The sequence below is a fragment of the Panthera leo genome, chromosome D3 (assembly GCF_018350215.1).
Source record: "Panthera leo isolate Ple1 chromosome D3, P.leo_Ple1_pat1.1, whole genome shotgun sequence".
Classification (NCBI taxonomy): domain Eukaryota; kingdom Metazoa; phylum Chordata; class Mammalia; order Carnivora; family Felidae; genus Panthera; species Panthera leo.
In genome coordinates this window covers 18,850,861-18,870,864 of record NC_056690.1, presented here as the reverse complement: position 1 = coordinate 18,870,864, position 20,004 = coordinate 18,850,861, and the positions used below count along the sequence as shown (strand labels likewise).

Here is a 20,004-nt window from a genome sequence, read left to right as displayed (position 1 = left end):
GACCAGGGTGGGTCTGCATTCTACATGGGACCACAGTGGGGGCCCTGCCCAAGGAGCTTACATTCAGGGAATGGAATTGGTAAGAATAAATGACAGTACTGACAAGCCATGAGTGCTTGAAACCCAAACAACAAAAAAACAAATGAAAACCTCTAAGGAATTATTCATATTATCCGACTGGAAAAGGAAATCCTTTGAAAATTGCCATGCTGCACTTTTGAATGATTGGTCAACATTTACGAAGCTAGTTTTTGCAAGGAAAACCCTTTTCCTATGATCAGACTACATCTGACCATGCTCTCATTCTCCTGGTGCAACTAACCACAAGAGGTATGTGTCTGATGTCCTCCAGGAGTGCTCACGCCCCTGCTTCTCTGAGCCCCACTCCCCTGGGCAGGGGCGGGGACACCCTCACCTGCTGGGCTGAGTGCTCCTCCAGGTACCTGGCCTTGCTCTTCTTGCTAGGGAAGCTGTACAGGCAGTAGAAGCACTGTTCCAAGGCGGTCTCCAGCTCCTCCTTGTAGGGGTGCGTGTCTTCAGAGGCGGATGCAGCAAGTTCCTTCTGGAGAACGCGTACCTGTGGTAGGCAGGAAGAGACGCCTGAGGAGAAGGCCCATAGCTTCCCTGGCACAGTGGGACCCCAGGGAGACCACCATTCTATCAAGTCTGTTAACCTGAGGAGGCCGTGTCTCTTGGGCCTGTTTCCTAAAAGGGCCTGTTACCCCCACAGGAGCCATTCTGGGCCCAGATCTGACAAGTGACCAGAAGGGCGTGCTTGCCAAACTGCCTTCCTTCTAGCACATCCAGTCAGTATCTACCAGCTGCTAGGAGATATTATATGCCCTCTGGTAAGTTCTCTACCCACTTATTTGGCCATTCATTTGCTCCCCAAATATTTACCAAGCACCTCGTTATGTTAGGCACGATGTGACACAGTCTCCGCTTTTAAGAAGCTCAGATGGAGGGGCAGTAAATTAAACAGGTGGTTATAATGCAAATGGTAAATCCCATTAGGACTGAGGGAGTCTCTCTCAGACAAAACATCAATAAGGATTCCAGAGGATGTAAACAACACAGTCAACAAGTGATGCATCTATGAAGATTAGATTCAATGGCTATTGTTATGCCCAACTGTTACCGGATACACATTCTTTTCAAGCATCCATGAGTTTTCCAAAACTAGACAAAAAGCACATCTCAACAAATACTAAAGACAAAATATAATACACACCACATCCTCAGAACATAAGTCAGTAAAATGAGAAATCAGTACATAAAGGTAGCAAATACCACAGGTCAAAATATGGCATGCAGCTAAAAATGTACTTGGGGAAAACTTATAACCTTCAGCACTTGTACAAAAAAGAGTGAACACTGCCACTGAGTGGCCATCTAAACACAGCGTAGTTTCAGGTTGATAAGCACATGGCTTTTCCCATAGGCTTCACACATAAACTTATATCTTATATCTTATATAAAAGGAAGAAGTTACTTGAAGGGCACTTTATCCACCGGGTCATTCAAACAATTCACCAAATGTCTTTTCACATAAGCTTTTATATGTAAGTTTGTAAACACATCTTAATGCTAGGAAGATGTCACTGAATGACCTTATACCTGATGTTAACCCCATGGCTTTTCCCAATGCTTCTGCACTTAATTTAGAAACATTAATACCTTAATGACAGCAAGATGTGAAAAAAAAAAAGAGTGAACACTGAAATAAGCTTTCACCGCAATAAGTGAGAAAAAGCACAAAGTAAATCCAAAGAAATGATACAGATGTATGTATGTTTATTTCCGTATTTTTATATTGTGCTATACACTATATAGTTGCATGGGTTTTTAAACTTTACATATAAAATATCATCTAATACATAACCCTTTGCACGTTGCTCTTATTCATCTCACTGAGCTATATTCACATTGATACAAATAAATCTGGTTCATTCATTTGCACTGCTCTAAGCAGTTAAACTAATTAAAATGAATGAATGGACCGGACTTATTTGTATCAATGTGAATATAGCTCAGTGAACTGAAATGAATCTTATCGTACGGGGATATCAAAATTTCAAGCTTTTTAGTATGGAAAATTCCAAACATATATTAAACTAGAAATGATAGTATAGTGAGCCCACATATGGAGCACTGATTAATAAGTCTGATTACTAAGCACTGATTACTAATAAGCACTGATTACTAAGTCTGTGCACAGCCAGTCCCTCACCCAACTGTCCCCAACCCACCCCACATCATTTGGAAACAAATCTTAGACATTACATCACTTTGTCTGTAAATATTTGTTACCATATATTTTTTTTTTTACCTTTTCTAATGATAGCATTAAGGGTGTTTATCCTTTTTTGTATATGTGTTATAAACAGCATTATGGTTAACATCCACCAACATGCTATTCTTTATATGCATGTGAAAGTTTCTTTTTCTTTAGTGTGGATTCCTATAAAAGGAATTACCAGGTCACAGGGTTTGCACATTTGCAACTTTAAAAACTGTATTTTCAAATTGTTTGCCAAAATAGTTGAACTAATTAATTCTATACTTAAAAAAAATTTTTTTTTTATGTTTATTTTTTTGACAGAGAGAGACAAAGTGTGAGCAGGAGAGGGGCAGAGAGAGAGGGAGACACAGAATCTGAAGCAGGCTCCAGGCTCTGAGACGTCAGCACAGAGCCTGATGCTGGGCCCGAACTCATAAACTGCAAGACCATGACCTGAGCCGAAGTCTGACACTGAACCAACTGAACCACCCAAGCGCCCCACTAATTTTATACTTCTGATGGCAGGATGGAAATTCCTACACAGCCCCATCAGCCCTAGGTATCACAGACAAATGTTGATGACTGTCTGAAAGGACAAAATGGTATTCCATTGCTTTTAATTCCTTTTTAATAAAGAATTTATGGTTGTTAGTGAGGTTGAGTGTCTTTTCATGTTTACTGGCCTTTAAGGTTTCCTCTCTAGTGATCTGTTCATATAATTTCCTCATTTTTCTCTTGGACTTTTTTCTTTTTCTATGGATTCGTGGAGTTTTTTAAATACCCTGAATTCCAGTCTTTTGTCTGATATGTATGTTTCACCAGTTTCACACGCACGTGTGTGTCTGTGTGTGTGTGTGTAGTTCTATCACTATGCTATTTTATGTGGAACTTTGTGTATAGTGTTTGTTTTACAGAATTTTAAAATTTTAATGTCAGATTTATTAGTCCTTTCCTTTATGGTTTATGGGGGTGAGGGAAGGACGGTAAGGAAGAGTATACTATCCTTCCTGTAACTTTTTATTTCTATTAGAAGACAGGATTGAAGCAAATACAGCAGATGGTTAATGTGTACACAATCTGGGTGGTAGTACCAGGACACAGTGTAACAGGGACAGTCTGGAAGTTAGTAAAGGCTCTATAGAAAAGGGGCCATTTGAGTTGAGTGTGGATGAATGGTTAAGAATTCAGCAACCTGAATATAACATATGAAAAGAAATACTAACTCAAGAAAAGATGAGATCCAAGAGGATTTCTCCCTCAGAGAATACTTCCACTCTATCCAAGAAGAAAAAATCCACACAAAAGATCTCCCCATGTCAGTCACAAAGCACTCCCAAGACACAATCCTTTATCTGAAGACCACTAACCTGGGGCAATGGGAAGAGCCAGCAATAAAGTATTCACCTTCGTAACCGCCACAGCACCCAGAATGGTGAATGCTCAGCAACCATTTGTAGATCAGTGAATGAATAACTTTATGTTTGTTCATTTATTTATTCAAGAAACATCAACTGGACAGTAATCTATGTCAGCCACTGCTCAGGGCCCTAGAGATGCTTCAGGCAGCAAGACTAAAAAGGTCTCTGATCTCAGGAACACACCAGCTAGCAGAGAGGCACGTGACACAGAAACAAATAGCAGGGCTGCTCAGCAGTCATGAGGACAGAGTGGCAGGACCAGGGAAGACTTCTTTTAGAAGGTGTCCTCTGAGCTGAGACCAACATGGCAGGAAGGAAAGGGCAAGCCAGACATGTAGACCCCGGGGCAGAGTATGACAAACAGAGGGCATGAGATGGTCAGGACCTGAGCAGAGAGAGAGAGCACTCAATAAGCAGAGGCCGAGTCCACAAAAGTGAAGTTGCTGCAGGAGCTGGAAGAAAGTAAAGGCTAGGCCTCGGGTAGGAAAATCAGGAGCTATGAAATGAAACATGGCGGTACTCCTATCACGTCCACTCCCTCAGATTCACTTAGCAGATCCTGGCAGCTAGAATTCATACTCTGCCAAAAAAGATGTAGACTAAGGAAAACCCAGAGTATGGTCATCCCATCATCGCCCCTGCTGCCTACCCAGGAGGCACCTCAGCACCACTTCTGCCGGGTACCAGCTTGCAAAGGGGCTGACTCATTCTTGACTCTCCCCCAAGCAGCGTAAGGGAAACTGCTTTGTAGAGGTGACCCTGTGGAAGTGGAACAGTGACCCCACACTCTCTCATTGGGAGAGGGAAGGCAGAAAAAGGAAGTTGCCAATTCCTGAGCAGCAATACAGTCTAAGCTTGGCACAATTCTTCCAAAAATGGTCCTGAAGCGTGGCGCTGACCAGGGTGAGCACCCGGGAGGCCCTCAGAACTCACAGGGTAGAGCAGACACTCAGGCATCTACAGCTGGGGCTCCTGCCAAGTCTCCACCTCCTCAGTACAAGTGGTCTGCAAACTGTCAAGCCCTACACACACATTAGCTCTATACGTATTCTCAGTCTCGTTCATTCATTCAATCCATTACTTATTAAAAACCTACTATGGGCTACATATGCTGTGTGCTAAGGTACTGGGATCCAGCAGTGAACAAAAGTAACAAAAATCCCTACCTTCAGGGAAGTTACATTTTAATGGAGAAGAGACGCACAATAAACATAACAGATAAATAAATTATATGGCATGCTAGAAGATGGTATGAGCCATGGGGAAAGCACAGGACAGAGGAGGAACACCAGGACTGGGGAGGCAGGAGCTGCACTTGTAGAGAGGATATGCTCACTGAAAAGGTATACGGCAGAGGTCAGCAAACCTTCTCCTGAAGGGCTATGTAGTAAATATTTTAGGTTTCACATACCACACGGACTCTATCAGAGCTCCTCATCCCTGCCCCTGTATTGCCAAAGCAGCCATAGTTAACATGTAAATGAATGGTTGTGGCTATGTTCCACTAAAACATTTATTAATAGACACTGCTGGGAGCCTGGCTGACTCAGTTGGTTAAGCGTCCGACTTCGGCTCAGGTCATGATCTCGCGGTTCGTGAGTTAGAGCCTCGTGTCGGACTCTGCACTGACAGCTCAGAGCCTGGAGCCTGCTTCAGATTCCGTGCCTCACTCTCTCTCTCTGCCCCTCCCCAGCTTGTGCTCTCTCTCTCTCAAAAATAAAGACACTAAAGAAAAAAATTTTTTTTTAAACAGACACTGCAGGCTGGGTTAGGTGCCCCTCTCATGCTCTGTAACCTGTCTGCGCTGCTTGGCCTCACACTCAGCAGTGAGGTTTGGGGACAGGAATCATGCTGCTTATCCCCAGTAAGCCCAGTCAATCACAGCTGCTAGTAAGAGACAGCTATCTGTACTCACTAAATACTTATTTACTAAATAGCTATTGATTCAGCAACTACTACCTTTCGTGAGTGGTGCTGGGCAAACAGGATTCATTGGAAGGTGGTGGTGAATGCAGTTATTGCCTCTAAATTACTATGAAGGGCCTGGCCCTATGCCTGACACACACAAAACAGACGCAGTCACGATTAGTGGTTCTAAATCCACTTGTAGGTCAAGGCCAGGTCCAGAAGCCGTGAACCTCAGGTGCATAAGGGAACCAAGTTCAGACTTTCTGGCAACTCTGAGTAGTCACATATGAATCAAAGAAGAGCAGTGGGCCCCAGTACAGGGGGAGGCCAAGCAAGCCTCAGGACACCAAACCATCCCTCCCGCCCCACCAGCCCTGGCCAAGAGGGCAACGCTTACATAGAATCGCAGCAGAGCCCCATCGGAATTGCAGCACCAGGACCTTCTCCCCAAATACTCGTGGGCAGTGTTGAGCAGCATGAGGGAGGATGGGAGCATGGGCGTCTCAGCCATCACTAGGGAAAGACCAGACCGACAGAATTAGCGTGGGGACACTTGTGGGACTTGCAAAGCTCAGTCTCTCCTTTGTGGGCTTTTCTGTCTTTACCAAAGTGGCCACAGATTTTTCTTTCTTTCATTTTTTATCTTTTTGTCCTCTTAAGTAAGTTAATGACTTGATTGGCTTTACAAAAGCAATACATACTTTTCAAAAATCAATTCAGGAGCACCTGAGTGGCTCAGTCAGTCAAGCATCCCACTCTTGACTTCAGCTGAGATCATGATCTCGGTTCATGAGATAGAGCCTCGTGTGGGGCTCCACCTTGGGATTCTCTATCTCCCTCTCTCTCTCTGCCCCTGACCTGCTCACATACTCTCTCTCTCTCAGAATAAATAAATACACTTAAAAAGAAATCCAAATCATACAAGAAGACATAAGGAATGCCTTATCCACCTCCAAATAAACATGCTGATGTTCAGTGAACATCCCTGGAAGCAGCTTTCTGGGCATATAGGAAACATTTTGAAAGAGAGAGAGAAGTAACTTTTAATAATGAAACCCGGGGCGCCTGGGTGGCTCAGTCGGTTAAGCGTCCAACTTTGGCTCAGGTCATGATCTCACAGTTCGTGGGTTCGTGCCTTACATCGGGCTCTGTTCTGACAGCTCAGAGCCTGGAGCCCGTTTCAGATTCTGTGTCTCCTCTCTCTCTCTGCCCCTCCCTGTTCATGTTCTGTCTCTGTCTCAAAAATAAAAAGTAAACAGTAAAAAAAATTTAAAAAAAATAAAAATAATGAAACGCATACTATATATACCATTTCTTAACTTCAAGATTCTTATTCTAAGGTCTTTTGGAATATTACAGATGCAAAAAAGAATGACTACCTTTCAGTTAAGTGTAGGTTCACCACTAGAATGATTACTAGCTCCTTAAAGATCCTTCAGTGCTTCTGAAACTCTGGACTATAACCCACTAGTGGGCTTGTAACTAGCATTTTTAAAGAGGATTAAGGATAGAACACAAAACAGAAAATACCAGTGCATCTCACGCCCAGTAGAATAAGAATTCTTTCATGAAATTTATGTCATACTTTTTACTATTGGCCAGTCCCTGTCAAAAAGGTATGAAAGGCATGGATTTAAAAATAAAAAGGGGCACCTGAGTGGCTCAGTCAGTTGAGTGTCCAACTCTTGATTTCAGCTGGGGTCATGATCCCATGGTCATGAGATGGAGCCCTGTGTCAGGCTCAGCGTGGAGCCTGCTTAAGATATTCTCCCCCACCCTGCCCCACCCTGCTCTCCGCACCACCCCTTTGCCCCCTGCTCCTCTCCCCAGCTTGTGTGCTCTTTAAAATAAATATATAAATAAATAATTTTTAAAAATAGAGGCGCCTGGGTGGCTCAGTCAGTTAAACATTCAACTCTTGGTTTCTGCTCAAGTCATGATCTCATGCTGGTTGGTGAGTTCAAGTCCCATATCAGGCTCCATGCGGAGGCTGCTTGGGATTCTATCTCCCATTCTCTGCCCCTCCCCCACTTTCTCTTTCTCTCTTAAAATAAATAAATAGACTTAAAAAAATTTTTTTTAATAAAAAACATAACTCAGAAAATCATGAGGAAACTAAACTATGCTAATTTTTTATGGATCTTTTAGCTTCCATTTTCAACAGCATCAAGTGATTCTATTATACAAGATGGGAGATAGCCTTGTAACACTTCCTCCTTTCTCCTCATCTCCCAATTTTGTTGTGCATATTATTTGTAGCACTTCAGGTTTGCAACATTGACACTCTGTTCTGCAACCATAATTAGCATAACTGCTTTCTCTCAATTCCAAGTTTAAATGGATTTGGTGCTCATCTCAAATCCTTGCCTGTGGCTTTTCCACTCCTGACGAATTTCATTCTGACTCATGTTGGTTTACTGACTTCATCCTCCAGTGACATCTTTAAAAGCACCCACAGGAGCTGGAATCCTGATTTATAAATGTCTGTTCCTACTATTAATTACAAACAACCTGGCTAGATGTCCTAGATCATACCATCGTTCCTTGACAACCATGTAGACTTTTAGACATCACCTCAACTGCTCTGAAGGCAGCTAGGGAGAAATCTGAAATGAGTCTCATGTTTTACCTGTGAAGATAAATCATTTTTTCAATTTAGAAATCTAAAAAATACTTATTTATTTATATTTATTTATTTATTTATTTATTTATTTATTTATTTTTGAGAGAAAGAGCAAGTGAGCGAGCATGTGCTTGCACAGGAGCAGGGGTGGAGCAGAGGGAGAAAGAGAATCTTAAGCAGGCTCCGTGCCCAGCATGGAGCCCAGTGTGGGACTCAATCCCATGACCCTGGGATCATGACCTCAGCAGAAATCAAGAGTTGGACACTCAACCGACGGAGCCACCTAGGTACCCCTAAAAAATCTTTATTCTTCAAGTAGGATGTATCTTGTGGCGTTACCAATTTTTCACGGTACATGCTGAACAATGAATCTGCAAGCTCAATTTTTTTTTACAGAGAAATGTTCCCATATTTGACAGTGGGTTGACCGCTTATCCTATTTCACTGCTGGGGTCTTTCCTTTAGGAGCACTACCTATCCTCACACTGGACAACCTGTTTCCCATATCCATCCTCTTCTCGTTAATGCTGTTAGCTCTGACCTGCATCCATTGGTTTCCGTTCTAGCCATGCTCATTCTGCTCCTTGCTGTCTGGTTTGTTAGTTGTAACAGTGAGACTTGGTTTATAATGTTTTCCCTTAGTTTTGCAATTTTCCTTTTTGTTTCATTCTGCTTACGAGCTCAGATTTTTTAATAAATTATTTCTTGTGCAAATTGTTACAGGGTCCCTGCCTTTGTTCCTCAATGTAAGTTTTCTTCCTGACTGAGTTCGTGTGTTTCTTTTTTTGTCCCCCACACAGGGTGGGGGACAGGCTACGCTATGTCAGCACAGTGGCCATGTCATTTCTTTCTACCCTGCTCATGGTTAGGGCACTTCCTCCACACTACATAAGTAGCTCTAATATATCACCAATGAATTTTCTGGGGCACTCTCCCAAATATAAGCTCAATTTGCCCTTTCCTTAAAACCATAATTTTAAAGCAGGTGTTGCTCTCAATTCACTTGTCCGTAACCTATGTCTACAGAGACAGAAGAAGGGAGATCATAGGGCTAGTGCTGCACACAATCCTTGCCAGAGAGCCTGGACTTGGTTCTCTCTCGGAGATCCCCTTTAAGGTACGCCTGGCTGCCCAGCAAGAGGAGTGCAGTCAGCAGACAACCCCCAACCGCCAGCTCCTTCAGGGTCTGCTACAGCTGCAGAGATGCACCCCACCCAAGGTCACAGGCTTCCTGCAGGAGTCCATGTACAGTGATTGAGCAAAATGGGAGAACAGGGCTCCCGGGTGGCTCAGTCGGTTGAGTGTCCGTCTTCAGCTCAGGTCATGATCTCACAGTCCATGAGTTCAAGCCCCGTGTCAGGCTCTGTGCTGACAGCTCAGAACCTGGAGCCTACTTCAGATTCTGATTCTATGTCTCCCTCTCTCTCTGCCCTGCCCCTGCTTGCACTGTCACTGTCTCTGTCTCTGTCTCTGTCTCTCTCTCAAAAATAAATAATAAACATTAAAAAAAATTTTTTTAAAAGAATGATGGGGTATCTTTGTTTAAAAGGTCATTTAGCTGTTATGGTTATTTCTTCGATTCACCACATTTCCTACCACTGCATTGACCTGGCTCAAGTGCCATCTCCATAAAGAGTCCTGGGCTCTCTCTCCAGCTTCTCATTCACAATTACTCATTTGTCACCCTCATGTGCCAGACACTGATTTGGCAAATGGTAGCTTTATTATTTCATTTTGTCCTCAGAACAACCCTCTGAGATAGGTACCATTATTCCCAGCATATATGTGGGGAATAGAGGCTGAGAGGTTGTATGACTTGACCAAGGTCACGCAGCCAAGATGTGATAGTTGGGATTTGGACCTGTGCTCACTCCATACTACCCTCCAGCTGTGCACATTGCTGCCCTGACTGGCTCACGCCAGCAGGGGCCAGGGGGCGTGGTGGTTAAGTGCAAAGGCTAGTGCATGGCTACCCATCTCATAGGGCTATTTTGGGGATTAAAGGAATTAGCAAGTTTGAGACTGCCTGGAGCAGTGTCCGTGCTCCTTGTAAGCACTCCCCACGCTGTCACTCTATTACCACCTGCACCAGACATGAAATACCACCACACACCCACTGCCTCTCGACCCCACTGTGCAATGAGCTCCCCGAAGAAGCCTCTGCTTCTGTCCAGGCCCCACACAAAATCCTACTGACTGAGCCCCAAGCCCACTCACAGCATCTGGATAGGACTGTCAGGGCCCACCTCCACCCAGAACCATTTCCTGCCACCTTCATCCGTTGGGTTCTGAAGCTGTTGCTGGTGACACAGGGAGTGGAAGGTGTCCTCTTCCTGCCAGATGATTCGATGCAGGATGATCCAGGGCAGCACTGAGGAGACATGGGGCTCCTTGGGCTCCTCTTGGACGGCCATGCTGCAGTCAATGACCTGGGAGAGGGAGAACAGGGGTGTCACAGTAGGGCCAGCTCTCCCTCCAACCCTCTGGGGTGACCCCTCAGGGCAGAGGCGGGGACATGACTAGAAAGCACTCCAGCACTCCAGTCATCAGAGTCCCAGGGTGCCCAACAACAGTGGTAAGCCCAGGCATCAGAGGAGCCCGCTCCGGCAGTCCTCCCTATGCCACATGCAGTTCCTGAGGCCCTCTGCACCTATTGTGTGCCAGGACCCATGCCAGATGTGAGGGTTACAGAGGTGAGCAGGGCACGGGGGAGGTGACAGCCTGGGGGGAAGAGAACCACAGACAAGCCACTCCAGAGTTAAGAATCAGTATAGTCGCTGTAATTAAAGCAAATGAGGGCCACAGTGGGGTCGCAGAGGAAGGGTAGGGACAGACAGAGGAGAACCTTGATGTTTCCAGGTGAGTGGTTGTGGTGGAACCAATACTGAAGAGGGCAGGAACTAGGGGTACAGGACAGGCATGCAGGCAGAGGCCCAGAGACAGACAAGGAAGTAGATGAGTGGAGAGGAAGCCAGGCAGGTTCAGACACCTTGGGTGATGGGCAACCAGGGGGAACATGAAGGGTTGGAGGGAGGGAGGAGCACACTGGTATTTCCATGTCAGAAAGGTGCCTCTGTGGCAGGGTGGTGGCTGCACCAGGAGTGTAGAGGGGCGGGGAGCACGCTCCCATAGTTCAAATAAGAGACTCTGCCTGGGTTAAGGCAGAGCGCTACAGATGCAGAGGAGAAACAAAGGATGGGGACGTTACGGACATGGATTTGGCAAGACCTGCGCTGATGGCCTGAAGAGCTGTTGTCCGGAAAGAGCCAAGGGTGGCTTCAGGAAAGTTTCCTGCTACGAAGCCCACCTGGACGATGCGGAGTACTGGGACCACCCCTTGGCTAGGAGAGCCAGGACAACGTGGGGTGGTGGAGAGCCCCGGCAGGGAGACAGAGGGCCTGGGTTCCAGCCCCAGCTCTACCTCCTGCTGACCACACACAGGTCAGGGCCTCCTGCTCTGAGCCCGCTTCTGTCACTCAGGGATGGGTGGTCTGGAAGAACCCTGTGATGCCAAGTGCTCAGCAAGCTGCAACCCCCAGACCCGAGCAGTCCCAGGAAGGTGTGCGGCCAGTGCACAGCCACCCACTACCTGAGGTGCCCGCTTCCTGCAGCCAGAGTAGCCAAGGCGCCCCTCTGGGGTCCCTAGCTTGCAGTGAAAGCCAGTGAGCTACGAAGGGGGAATTCCGAGAACCACACCTGCTGGTGCAGGGCAGCGCACGAAGGAGTGGGAGATTACCTGGATGAGGTTGTTGGTGAGCCGGGTGAGGCCAGTGGAGGACGATGATTCCTTCAGGATGCTGCCACTGCTGTCAGCTGAGAGTGCCTGCTCGATGCCCAGCAGTAGCTGGGTCACCGTGGCTACCCACTCCTCCTTGGCTGAGGACTCACTCGCATTCACCATCTGCTGGACGGCCTCGTGCAGAGCCACATCGGAGCACTCAAAACACTGCCGGTGGTCCTTCAACCGGAGCAAGGAGTCCTGAGCACAGGGAGGGGCGAGGAGGAGGGCGTGCCGTGAGAGGACTGTGATGGCGCTCTCCACGCCTGGTCCTCAGGACTGAGGGGCAGTACAAAAAAAGGGGAAGCGGAGGCCTTCCACGGGCCTTGAGGCATCTGTGAGGTCACATGGCGATCTACGTGCAATCACGGCATGGCGTGTGCCAGCCAGCGGGCTTTCAGAAAGGTGCTTGACCTCTGCACCTCAGTTGCCTCATTTATGAAGCTGGGACACGGAGGCCAGAGTGGGCAAACTGCCTAGGTGAGACTGAGTGACTCCACCACCTCTGTCAGCTCTCACCCCAAGCCACTGTGCCCCAGGCCACCCAGTCATGCGCTCATCCAGTGCCACGGCGCTCAGGGGTCTCAGCAGGGGAGGGGTCTCAGCAGACTGTCGGGGAGGGACTCTCTCTGCGGAAGAGGACCTGAGCCAAGGTCACAGCAGAGGCAACTAGCCAGGCAGCACTGAGGTCATCATTCTAAGAGTCCCCATCTCCCCCCCCAACAGGTACCCTCGTGGAAGAAGGTGAGTGGGAGCATGAAATGAGCTGTTGTACCTAGCACACTCAGCACCGTGTCCTGGCACATGGAACTCTCAGAACACCACACTATTTTAAAATCCCCTCTTTGGGAGCCATCATCTTTTGTGAAGCTCCCTTTCCTTTTGCTCTAGAACATAACCCATTTAAGCACCTCAGTCTGAGCCACTTTCATCATCATGCTGCTGTGTGAGGAAACTCGGCCTGGCTGTGAATTTGCAGATCTGGCAGGCGGCCTGTTAGACCAGCAGGAAGCACCTGCCAACCGGTGCCCCCTCAGGCTCTGACCTCGCTGCAGCTGACGGCTGGCAACAGCTCCACGCGACACAGCTCTTTGAGGTAACGCAGACAGGGGTGGGGCAGAAATGCCCAAAACCGCCTTTGGGATGTGCTGCAGTATCTGAACATAAATCAAAACCACCCCCAATTTAAAAGCCCTAATTGCCAGGAAAATGGGGCCTGTGTTTCTTTAGAGAAAGCCAGCACTCTTTAGCAGGAGGCCAGAGGTATGAAGGAGCCTATGGGGTGCAGACATGGAACCCAAAGGCTGACCCTTCCTGATCAAACACCAAACACCTGAGGGACAGGGGCTTATTTTGTAGCAGGATAAAGACTGTGGACCTGAAAGTGCAGCCAGCATTGCCATGAAAGTCAGGGACAAGACAAGGACCCGTCAGCAGTGCTCTAATGTGACATAATGCCCAGGGCTCAAACTTAGAAAGAGCTAAAAAGCACAAGAATAACTGCCAACAAGTGAGGAGACCAAATTACCATTGACTGTGGGCAATATGATCATCTACCCGAAAAAAACAGAAACTATCAGAAATAATGGGAATGAAGCACAGTGGCTAGATTTAAAATAAGCATGCAAAAAATCAGTTGGGTTCCTATAAACCAGAAATGCACAGTTGGAAAACATAATGACCAAAAAAAAGACCCTGCTCAAAATCACAACCAAAAATATCAAGAACTTAGAATCAATTCAACCTGAAGAAACTACATGATTATATCAAAGACCATAAAAGGCAGCTTGCCCAAATAGGGAGGGAGACCCATCATACAGCTAGAGGGGAGGATTCAGGCCCTCCCTCCCCTACATACACTGTATGAAAGCTAGATGAAGCACAATAAACATGAAACATTAACACCACTAGAAGAAAACAAAGGCAAACAGACTTTTAATCTATTTGTTGACATGTTTCTTGTCTGTCTCCCTTCTAAAATATAGGTTCTGTCAAGCGGGCCTTCTCCCCTGTCCAGTGCCAGACACGCTGTAGGAACTCAATCCATGTGTGTAGAATGAGTGGATAAATATTCTTCCAGTCTTGAAAAGGCTATCTAAGCATAATAAACAAAATCATAAATGTTTGCAAATATCAAAAGATTTGACAACACAAAATTCACAACTTTTAAAAAGGCCACAATATAAAAGCAAACTGGCATGGGGCGCCTGGGTGGCTCGGTTGAGCGTCCAACTCATGATTTAGGCTCAGGTCATGATCCCAGGGTTGTGGGATCAAGACCCACATCGCACTCCATGCTGAGTATGGAGCCTGCTTAAGATTCTCTCCCCCGCCCCCCCACTCCCCCCCCCCGCTCTGCCCCTCTCCCCTCTTGTGCTCACTCTCTCACTTTAAAATAAAAAAATAAATAATAAATAAATAAAAGGAGACTGGGAAAAAAAATATTTCCAACATTTGATGAAAAAAAGATTAGTATCTTTAAAATATAAAAAGCACTTCAAATCAATAAGAAAACACACCCCCTCTGTAAGAAATTGAGGAAAAAACAAGAGTCACTTAATTCTCAAAAACCAGGAACTTCGACAGCACTTGGCCCAGGCCTTACCACAGCCCTCTCAGTACTGCTCAGTGCCCATCCAACCCAACAATGGAGCACCCTGCCACACCCAAGAGTTCTGGACGACAGGAGCAAGCTGACATCTGAATCACTGGGGCCTTCTTATCAGGCACACCGAGGGCTAGCCTCTCCCCCCTCTTTCTCCCCACCTAATGGCATCCCTGGCACACCCAGACATCCCTCCCACATGCAGTCATGCTGGACACTCCTCCACTCCACCCCCCAAGCCTGCCATGGTACCTGAAGTCAGACAAATCTCATTCCCTGATCTCAGCATGAACCAGCCTGAGCCTACTCTGCCAGGAGCTAGAACCTCCCTTTCCTCCCTCCCAATGTCCCTCCCTCTCTCCCTCCTCCCTCCCTTCCTTCTTTCCTTCTCAGAATCAACTGTTTCCTCTCCTTTCACCACGATGGAGATGCCTCCGTTTGCTCCTATAGTCATAGCTCTTAACTATTTCCCAGTTCAAGAAAGTTAATTGAAATGTCTCAAACAATATGAACAAAAAGCCTGGGAGAAGATTGGGCTCTCTTTCCAAATTGGAGCGGAAGGACCCAATAAGATGATAAATATAACATGATTAGTGTGTGACCCATAGAGATGGGATGCCAGGCCACCCAACACCATTAAGCACATCATGTTTATCACCTTCCATGTTTATCATCCAACCCCATGCTTCCCAAAGATGGCAGCACTGATGAGAGTCGGCACCCGTACGGTGCTTGCTACATGCCAGGCATGGTGCCAACACACACTAACTGGTATAAACCCTACAGCAGGTCTCTGAGGGATGAACGATGATCATCTCCATTCTAGAGATGAAGAACCAAGGCACAGAGAGACTGAGAAACTTCCCAGTGCCCAGCAGATCCTGATGCCCAGCGAGCTCTCAGTAAGAGTTTACCTCCTAAAGAAGGGAGGCATGGAGGGAGCCGAGAGGGTGCATGGCTTCAAAACACCACTGTGGTGTTCTTTTTCCTCAAGCACACGATCGTACATGGGTATTTATTTGATCTTGATTACATCGTAGGGTTTGTCCATTTTAACAACTACTCAAAGCTCAATTTCAAAGGTAATATAGAAAGACAGGCAGATGAACAAATGGGTGAATGGATGGGTGGGTGACATCCTGACTTTTCTGCCTTCCTCCTCTGCCAGGCAGACGTTCTGATTCAAGTGTGGGCTCATTTTGAGCCACACAGAACCCTGGAACCTGCACTCCTAGGTTCCAGCTTTCCGCCAGTCTTGACCGTATCTTCCAACTAGCATCTTCCTGGATGCCAGTTAGCAGTCTTTACTCCTACTATTTTCTTCTAGATTCGTGTTCTTGAAAGCCACCTCAAAGCCTTCAGAGAATAAACTCACAACCAAGCAAAGAAGGTATGAGGTCAGAGTGAGGGGAACTGTGGCCACACACACCTGCAGCAGCAGCAGCTGGGCTGGTCTCTCTGGAATGGAAGTCATAAACTCCAGGTGTTTGGCTCGGTCAAATCCACTGGTACACAAGGTTGGGCGGAGCAGATGCACAACGGCTTTGTAGTCACCAGCCTCGTACAGCCGCTGAATCTCCTCCAGGGACTGGCACCGCTCCAGCGACTTCAGGTTCTTATCAATCTGGAAAAGGCCCAGAATGCTGCCCGATGACAAACCTCTCACACTCTCTGAATCTGGCCAGTGTCTGCATTTACCAGACCCAGATGAGGAGTACAAAAGTAGACTTCCCGTCAATACATCAGCATTTATATAAAACAAATGCTTTACAAAAAGTACTTCTACAGGGGCGCCTGGGTGGCTCAGTCGGTTAAGTGTCCGACTTCAGCTTGGGTCGTGATCTCACGGTTCGTGAGTTCAAGCCCCGCGTCACACGCTGTGCTGACAGCTTGGCACCTAGAGCCTGCTTTGGATTCTGTGTCTCCCTCTCTCTCTGATCCTCCCCTACTTGCGCTCTCTCTGTTGCTCTCAAAAATAAACATTAAAACAAAAAAATTTTTTAAAGTACTTCTATTAAGGTCAAAGCATTCAACTCTTTAAAAAAGAAACCTAGGGGGGCGCCTGGGTGGCTCAGTCAGTTGAGCGTCTGACTTCGGCTCAGGTCATGATCTCACAGCTTGTGAGTTCAAGCCTCGCATTGGGCTCTGTGCTGACAGCTCGGAGCCTGGAGCCTGCTTTGGATTCTGTCTGTCTGTCTGTCTCTCTCTCTCTCTCTCTCTCTCTCCCCCTTCCCCACTCACACTCTGTCTCTCTCTCTCAAAAAATAAACATTAAAAAATTTTTTTTTAAGAAAAATAAATAAATAAAAAAGAAACATAGCAGAGGCACCTGGGTGGCTCAGTTGGTTAAGCATCTGACTCTTGGTTTGGGCTCAATCAGGTCATGATTTCACAGTTCATGAGTACAAGCCCCGCGTCAAGCTTTGCACTGACAGTGTGGACCCTGCTTCAGATTCTCTCTCTCCCTCTCTCTCTGCTCCTCCCTTGCTTGCTCTCTCTCTCTCAAAAATAAATAAGTAAACTTAAAAAAAATTGCAAAACATGGGGTGCCTGGCTGGTGCAGTCAGAGGAGCATGTGACTCTTGATCTCAGGGTCATGAGTTCAAGCCCCATGTTGGGTATAGAGATTACTCAAATAAATACACTTAAAAAAAACTCTGCAAGACTCTGAAGGCCACTTTGAGCTGATGTGGACATGTCACAGCCATGGAACTGTGCTGAGGATTGAGGCGGCACAGTGATAACAGGATCAGAACCCAGCACAGCCTAGCATACATGGCTCTGCTGACCCAGCCCCACAGCCAGACCAGCACCGGTCTGCAGTTTCCCTCTAATTCCTCTGGGGTTGCTGCAACACACGGCCCAGGGAGCTGAGCAATGATCACTCCAGGTCTTGCCGGTGAATGCCTCCTTGCCCCTTGCCACCTGTAAAACCTTTCTCTCCCTTTCCCAGTGCACTAGAGTGCCTCTCCCAGGCCCCTTCACCCTCTCCTGGGAGGAAGGAGCCCTGTTCAGCACGTGGGCTGCTCTCCTGCTCCACAGGGACATGGAATAAATAAATCACCGACAAGAATAAATCTTTGGCCAAGAAAACACCATTAAGTAACTCCCACTCACCTCCTCCAGGGAAACGACAGAGTCATTGTAGAGGTTGGGCAGGCGGATGACGAGGTCTCTTTGCTCAGCCCCTGCCTCAGCCTGGATGGCAGTGGAGCTCTGGAGCATTTCTGTGCAGATGTCATAGTTCTCCAGGGCCTGCTCCATGTCTCCCTGGTCAAAGGAAATGCAGTCAAGGGACAGGGGCAGAAAGAGGGAAACTCACTGTGCCATGCCAGGTACCTTACCTTCCTGATCCCACTAGACTGTAGGCACCACGAGGGCAGCTTTGTCCAATTACTGCTATACCGTCTTAAAAGGGGCCTGGCACACAGCCGGGGCTCAACAAATATTTGTTGGATGAATGACCAAATGACTGAATAATTAATTCATACCACAATTCTAAGGAAAGGTATCATTAACTCCCATGGTGCAGATGAGAACACTGAGGACACTTGAAGAAGGCTGAGTGTCTTGTTCAAGATCATGAACGGATAAATGGCAGAGCCAGGATTAGAACCTAAGCTTATCTAATTCCAGAACCAACTATGACAATCTTATTCATTCTACCACAGTGTACTGGGTACCACCAGGTATATCCTGGCCATCCAGACCAGGCTCTGAGGAGAAGCCTTCCGAGAATTCACACAAGACAGGTGGTTTCCCCTTCTAGAAAGCTCTGCATCCATTTGTGCATTCATTCAGCCTCTCCCAGAAAAACACAGGCAAAGGGTTCAAGACCGCAAGGCAATCCTGAGTGAGGGGGGTCTACAGGGGGCACAGGAGATTCCTTCCAGAGCTCTGTGGTTGTGCTCATATGCTGTACAGACTGGGGGCCATGCTGGGGTATCTGCGATCTGAAAATTCCCCACATCCCACTTCCTCACTCTGAGCCCAGTGTCAGGCAGGTGCCGCATGTGCACATACACACGAATCCTCAACACCATGTCTAGCTCTCCTCCCTCCCTGTTGGGTGCCAGGGAATGCCAACTGCAGAACCAACCTGCAATGCCAGGAACCGAGCCTTCAACCAATAAACGCGGACCACAAACTCCAGCCAGCCATCCTCAAATAGGTCCCGCTGGGATGAGGCAAATGATAGCTGCAGGAGGTCACCCAGGAAGTGGGTTCCTGGGAAATCAGGCCCAAACCTGCCATTCACCACACCAGCGGGGCAGCTCCGAGGAGACACTGAAAACCATTCAGGCCAGAACAAGTCAGCTTCATGTGTACAGTCCAAACACCCTTCTCCTCCTTAGAGGTTGCCCTCAGCTCTCGCCATACTTGCTTTAGTGTCTTGGAGTGCCCTGAGCCCCTTGGAGCCTTACAGCCTCTCAAGTGGCAAGGATCAGAGAAGTCAGAGAATCAGAGAGATGCAGAGACTCCAAGGGCCCTCATTTTACATACTGAACTTTGTTCACTGGGTAGTGGTTTAAAAGTCAGAATGACCCACATCATCCAGGAAAATTATTGGGACACATAAATTATCAAGTGATAACCTGAGAAATCTGATCCTATTTTCTTTAATCCTGAATAGAAAAAAAGCAGGCAGGTGGCTTCCTCTGGGAGCTCAGCTACTGCTAACTATTTCTTGAGTGTCCAAGGGGTTTCTCTGGGACTCTGGATTTTCCCTGCCCAACAAGCCAACCCAGGAAATGTGCCCACTGAAAACTAAGTCTGAATTCCATGACTCAGCTTCCCCACTCCCATTACCTCCTGGTTGCTGAAGGTTCAGAAAATTACTCCTACCACAGAACACAGAATGCCTCCTACCTGCAGAGCTTCTGCCCTTGGTCAGCAGCCACTGGTCCAGCTGGAGCTCCATGCAGGACAGAGACATCAGCATCATATCCTGCAGGACAGGTACCGGAAGGTCAGGAATGGAGTTACAGAGTTATTAAACAGTGATGGATGGGATGAAATGAAACTAAAATTTACTTTGATAAATTGATAAAGTAAACCTACTTTCCTTCTATAATCAGTGGCTACTTGCCAGGACATAAAAAGAGGCACATGGATCCTCCTTGGAAGGAGCTAGAGACCTGTCTTCAGTCCTAAGGGACTGCCCAATGGAAGAGGTATCTCTGCACCTACCAGGCCAGATGTTGCATCCATACTACAGCACTTAAGCCTTAAAAGTGGCTGGGTCAAGGGGCACGTAGATGGCTCAGTCAGTTAAGCATCTGACTTAGGCTCAGGTCATGACCTCGTGGTTCGTGGGTTTGAGCCCTACGTTGGGCTCTGTGCTGACAGCTCAGAGCCTGGAGCCTCCTTCAGATTTTGTGTCTCCCTCTC

General features: G+C 47.1%; 1 protein-coding gene across 9 annotated transcripts in view; it reads right to left on the bottom strand.

Moving 5' to 3' along the window:
• The window catches only part of CABIN1 (calcineurin binding protein 1), a 152,439-nt gene that overhangs the window by 97,933 nt on the left and 34,502 nt on the right, over positions 1 to 20,004 (bottom strand). For all 9 annotated transcript variants that reach the window (XM_042911372.1, XM_042911373.1, XM_042911370.1 and 6 more), the window contains exons 13-20: positions 19,483 to 19,561; positions 18,713 to 18,900; positions 17,731 to 17,883; positions 16,043 to 16,237; positions 11,967 to 12,209; positions 10,503 to 10,659; positions 6,005 to 6,120; positions 416 to 577 (exon numbers count right to left, since the gene is read on the bottom strand). In XM_042911372.1, coding sequence (XP_042767306.1) covers positions 416 to 577; positions 6,005 to 6,120; positions 10,503 to 10,659; positions 11,967 to 12,209; positions 16,043 to 16,237; positions 17,731 to 17,883; positions 18,713 to 18,900; positions 19,483 to 19,561 — 1,293 coding nt within the window. The remainder of the gene's footprint in view (positions 1 to 415; positions 578 to 6,004; positions 6,121 to 10,502; positions 10,660 to 11,966; positions 12,210 to 16,042; positions 16,238 to 17,730; positions 17,884 to 18,712; positions 18,901 to 19,482; positions 19,562 to 20,004) is intronic.